General features: G+C 42.7%; 1 protein-coding gene across 1 annotated transcript in view; it reads left to right on the top strand.

The window, feature by feature from the left end:
* LOC101858979 overlaps window positions 1-5,390 on the top strand; it is a 21,095-nt gene extending 15,705 nt beyond the window's left edge. Inside the window, exons 11-13 of the mRNA XM_005089097.2 lie at window positions 2,085-2,233; window positions 3,120-3,261; window positions 5,100-5,390. Of these exons, the coding sequence (XP_005089154.2) occupies window positions 2,085-2,233; window positions 3,120-3,261; window positions 5,100-5,253 (445 nt within the window). The 3' untranslated portion in view covers window positions 5,254-5,390. The remainder of the gene's footprint in view (window positions 1-2,084; window positions 2,234-3,119; window positions 3,262-5,099) is intronic.
* The last annotated feature ends 348 nt before the right edge of the window (window positions 5,391-5,738 follow it).

The raw sequence follows: 5,738 nt of genomic DNA, 5'->3' as shown, positions 1-5,738 counted from the left end.
AGAGGTGTCTGTGAGGGAGTCTTCATATGCTCATTTATGCAGGGTTGGAAAGTTCAAGAATGTATCTGTGGGTGGTTGGCGGGTGCTCTGGTGTGGTTTGCTTCTTCTTTCCTATCAAACGTCTATCGTCTTTATCTCCCCTCCTTTTTTATGTTTTTTACTCTCTTGTAATTCCTCTAATCATCGGCACTTATATTACCTTATTGTGTTGAAAGTGCTGTAAAACACTTACTAAAACAAAACAAGAATGTATTTTTTGGTACCCAGTTGGCTCCTTAAAAAAAAACCTGTTCATTGGTGTGTATACATGTATGAGCAGAGCAGCTGATTGGGAGGATCATTTGGGAGTCTCTCAGTAGATTTCTTTATCTGCGTAAATGTGGCACATGTAGGAGTCTGCTTAACTTAGTTGTATTCATCATCATCCAGTGCCAGATCTGCGACAGACATCGCCGATCATGATTTTCCATTCATTCCTTTGCTCGGATGCTCTTAGAAAAGCTACGTTTCTCTGATCTTTCCCTGTTACTCATTTGTTTAGGTTCCCTAAGTATGTTGTTCTGGGCCTACCCCTGCCTCGCATGCCCTCAATTTTGCCAGTGAGAGCTAGATGTTCAAGACCCTTAAGTCTATTCAGGTGTCCCAAAAACTGCATTTGTCGTTTCCTGATTGTTTTTAAAATTGAGCGTCCCACGTGGGCTTCATCAAGAACTACCTCATTTGATTTCTTTTCCTTCCACGATACTCTTAGCAGTCTCCTAAGAAACCACATTTCTCCACTTAGTTGTATGTGTGTTTAATTATTGGCTTAGATTAAGAGCGGGCACGAGCCGAGAAGAGTACCCGTTTCTCTCGAGAAATGCCCTTCCCGTCACTTCCCGGGCACTAAACTACTGCCTGGTACCAAGAAGTGATACCGCTCGATGGCTTGACATAACGAGTAACGAGAGTGAGAGAGTGAGGTGAGAGAGTGAGAGAGTGAGAGGTGTCGACGGAAAGAGCGGCACAGCCAGCGAGAAATGACACGCAGACAGTGTCGCCCATCACCGTGCCGTCCTGTGTCTGAAACTGAAAGGGAGGGGAGAGGGTGGCGGGGACGAGGTGAGTTGGGAGTTGATCAGGGCCTAGGCGTAGGTCTCCCTACCTTCCTTCACCGCCCGCGCCTGCACAACAGGGCTAGCCTAGTTTAGATCCCGGCCACTTCCGGCCTTCTGGCTAAGCGAGCTGCCCGTCTTAGGGCGCGAGAAGAGAAATTGGTCACGAGACAAGAAGCTTTTCTCGGGACCGGTACCGGTCCCCCGTTCCCGGCGAGAAGTAGGTCAGCTTCTCGGTCTTCTCGCTCGGGAAAAAAAAAGCGCTTCGCGTCCGTCTCTAGCTTAGATGGATGCAACGTCCCAAAGGAAAGACAGAGGTACACAATAATTGTGTGAAGCATGCTGACAAAATGAGCTACATCTCAGATTCTAGACCTATGAAAATAGATACGTTACACTTATAGGTGAAGTTTTTACAATTTATGAGTATGAAATAATAAAAGGCTTGTTATACTTAAAGTTTAGAAATATTGCATCTAAAGAATATCTAGAAATGTGACCCTAGTGTCAATTTTTGGCCAATATCTCCCTTTGTGGGTTCCGAGAAGTGACTCATTTTTGTCAGCCCGCCTCACGTATTCTTTTTACAACTCCATCTCACCCCCAGGGCAGTGCTACTGACTAAAGTTGTCTTTAGGTCTTTTCCAAAGGGGGGAAATTAACATGTTCTTGTGTACAGTAGAATTGTAAATGGGCTGATTTATCAATGTCATGCTCATAGTGTGTCGGAACATCAAAGAGGAACTGCTGCTTTTTCTTTTCTCTTCCTTACTATCGTCATTTTTCCTCTATTTCTTTTTTATGTTTGTCACTCTCTTGTGACCCGCTATTTCCGGGGTGCCTTGATAGGCTAGAGAGGAGTGCAGAGTAAGCGTGATCATCCGTTTGGACTTCTCTGTTGACATCCACCCCTTGGCGCTCATATGACTTTATGCTGTTGCGATCAGCGTAAAACCTTGCTAATAAAAAAACAAAAAACTCCATCTGCAGGTGGCTTCTGCTGGGCTTCAAGCGAGAGTTCAGCTTCGAGGATTCCCTGCGGTGCTTCGAGATCCTGTCTAGTCACCATTTGGAGCTCTCTAGTCTGGAGGCGGAAAAAGCAGTACTGCGGGAGGAGAGGAAAGAGTTTGCCAGTACAGGTGAGCCTCTTTGTACCATTGTTCGCACGCTTGTTAGTATTATTGTTATGATCATTATTGTTATTATTATTATTATTATTATTATTATTATTATTATTATTATTATTATTATTATATTATTATTATTATTATTATTGTTATTTTTAGTAGTAGTAATAGTATTATAACTATTATTATTATCTTTATTATTATTGGTATTAATTATTATTATTGTTATTATTATCGAGATCCTTTTTTTTTTTGTGTATCTGTTATAGTTGATAGAAGCTCTTTTGTTGTCTGCACCTGCTATTTCTTTCTTTCAGTTCAAGTGTTGTTAGTACAATGACTGGGCTTTATTTTTACTCAGACTAAAGAAACAAATCACCTAACTGACCAGTGGAGGGTTGCTATCCCCATGGTTTTATGCACCCCGCATAATTTAGCAAAATTTGATCATTTTTTTGCATTATTTCTGATTATTTTCCTTTATCCTTCTTTGTTGAAATTAACAGAATCGCATAATTTCACATTTTTTAGCTCAGTTTGCATAATTTCAGAACTTTTCTTGCATAAAACGACGGGGACAGGGGTTGGAGGATGCTCCTGCTGTTCCTACTTCTTTTCTTCACCGCTGTTGTTATTACTGTTTTTATGATTATTGTGATACTTTTTTTGATTATCTTTTATAGATGGTGGGTGGTTGGCGGGTGCTCTGGTGTGGTTTGCTTCTTCTTTCCTATCAAACATCTATCATCATCCTCATTTCCCCTCCTTCTTTTTTATGTTTGTTACTCTCTTGTAACACCTCTAATCTTCTGGCGCTCATATGACCTTATGCAGTTGCGAGTGTCGTAAAACCTCTACTATAACAAACAAAACAAAATGTTGTGTTGTGTGTTCCCAGGAGGCGATACGCGTACCTCGGGTCTGGCGACGCAGAAGGAGTACACGTTTGAAGTGTTCATGTGTGCCACGGTGCTGACCGAGTGCCGCGACGACTTCTTCGCCTGCACCGACTGTGGACAAGTCTTCTGTTTCCTCAACAAGTACTTACGCCTTTCTCCGTGCCTCATTAATAATAAATAATAAATAGCATTTGTATAGCGCATATCCCCGCTCAACAGCAGGCTCTATGCGCTTTACACTATATTATTACCCCAGCAGACCATAGAACACTCCGAAACATTCTCAGCTTCCCGGGAAGCATACAGTGGAAGCAGCCGATTAAGCGCTCAAACACAAACAAACTGACAAGATCTTTCGCTGTCTATAGCCGGGTACCCATTCCCACCTGGGTGAAGTGAGGAAAATTAGTGTAAAGTGCCTTTCCCAAGGACACAATGTCGAGCCCTTGATGGGATTCGAACCCACGACCTTACGGTTGCGAGTCCGAGAGCCTAACCACTAGGCCATTCATGTCTATAAGGTCGTGCTGGAACAGTGTAGACTAAGGGGGCTCTCGTGGCCTAGAGGTTAAGGTGTTGGCCTCTCTTTCAAAGGTCCCGGGTTCGAATCCGGGTAGTGACCGAAAAATTTTCTTCTCTAAATTTGTGTCCTTTTACCTTCTTTCCTGCTCTCTGGCAATATTCTGTCGTCTGCTTTCGTCTCCTCTTTCTGTCCCCACTCCCTCATCTCCTTTGCCCCCCTCCTCTGGGCTCCTGATTCTTTCTACAGCCTTTCTACTGCTACTCCTTGGCTTCTTCTTACTGCTGTCTTTCAGCCACACCCCTGATCTTCTGGTAGGAAAGATCTACACATAGCCTTCTCGGACAAGGGCGAAAAATCTCGGAGGGCCCGTGTGCAAGTTGCGCACGTTAAAGATCCCTTGGTGGTCTGAAATCGATAAGAGTAGGCTTCGGCCGCCACCCGGGCAAAACTCAAAATTTCCTACCAACTGAAAAAGTTTAATGCGAGCGCCGTAAAACACTTACAAAAACAAAACAGTACAGACTAATTGTTTTTTCTCGGCATTGTCACAAGAAGCAGAAAAGAAGATCGGTCGTAGTTATTGTTCAACTGATAAGATATTGTTTTGTTGCATTTACTGGTAGGTCCTACTTAGAGGGTGGTTTGGTGGGTGCTCTGGTGTGGTTTACTCCTTCTTTCCTATCGAGCATCTATCGTTCTTATCTCCCCTTCTTCTTTTTTATGTTTGTTACTCTCTTGTAGCACCTCTAATCTTCTGGCGCTCATATGACCTTATGCAGTTGCGAGCGCCGTAAAACCTCTACTAAAATTAAAACAAAAAAAGCATTTATTGTTTTGTTGCATGCTAAATCTTGTCTCAAAAAATTTTGCCGTTATTTTTACAAAAACCCTGTGACATCTTGTTGAACAAAACGCGCCTTTTGAACCAAATTAATCGTAATAATGATAATGTTAATAATAGCTTTCCGTCAGTTCTGACGATGGCCGGTACATCCTCGGAGGAACAAAGATAAACCCCCCCGGGCAGTGCCACTCATTGTAGTGTCTTTAGGCCATTCCTGAAGGGGGGACATTTCTCGTCCAAGCACAGTAGAATTGTAAATAGGCTGATTCATGTCACGCTCATAACTGTGCCTGGTCTACAACAGGGAACTGCTGCTTTTTCTTTCCTAATCCTTACTATTGTCATTTTCCTCTACTTCTTTTGTATGTTTGTCACTCTCTTGTGACCTGCTATTTCCGGGGTGCCTTGATAGTTGAAGCAGACCTTGTGCTGTTGAAGCTAGAGAGGTGAGCAGAGTAAGTCCGATTCCCTGTAAAGACTTCTCTGTTGACATCCTCCCCTTGGCCTCATTTGACCTTATGCAGTTGCGAGCGCCGTAAAACCATCTACTAAAAAATTATTTTTTTAAAGAAAAAAAAAGATCGACAATTCTTTCCTCTTCCTCATCCTCAGCCTCACGTTCGATCTGGACTCCCTGCTGACCAAGTCGGAGCGCCTGTTCTTCGTCTATTGCAAGAAGACGGTCGGCGAAAGCTTCCAGCTTGTGGATTCCAACAACTCCAACGCCAACAACAAACAGGGGTTCTTGTCGTACTTTTTCCGATAAAATTGTGCCTCAACAAAGCTCGTTGGGGTGTCGTATCGCCACGTGAATGATGGTTGATGATCAAAGTTCTCCTGTGGACTGCGCTTTCTACTTATTTCCAGAGTTACTTTAGTCCTCTTGGGGTGCTGGTGTTGCTGTTGCTGGTGCTGCTGCTGCTGCTGCTGCGTGACAAAATAAACACATAATGCGATGTAGGGATTAGGTTCTTCATTGTCGAACGTAATTCTAGAATTGAGTTCTGTTTCCAAGTGGGTAATTTTTTTGTCGTCTATCTGCTGGGATGTTATATCCCACTTAGCCAGCCCCCTGAATAATTGGAATTGTGCATTATAATTTTGTTTAAAAACGAATTGTATAGAGTTTTATATTAAAATGAACTGCATAGATGGGAGTATTTACAATTGCAAAAATTTCTTACAAGGCAAATTGTATAAATTTGTTTTGTGACCGATTTTTTTACATTAAAAGGTATGATGTTTGGCCTT

This window comes from Aplysia californica, unplaced genomic scaffold, assembly GCF_000002075.1.
Source record: "Aplysia californica isolate F4 #8 unplaced genomic scaffold, AplCal3.0 scaffold00003, whole genome shotgun sequence".
In the NCBI taxonomy this organism is placed as follows: Eukaryota; Metazoa; Mollusca; class Gastropoda; order Aplysiida; family Aplysiidae; genus Aplysia; species Aplysia californica.
The sequence above is the reverse complement of the archived record's forward strand: the minus strand, read 5'-3'. Positions and strand labels throughout refer to the sequence as shown.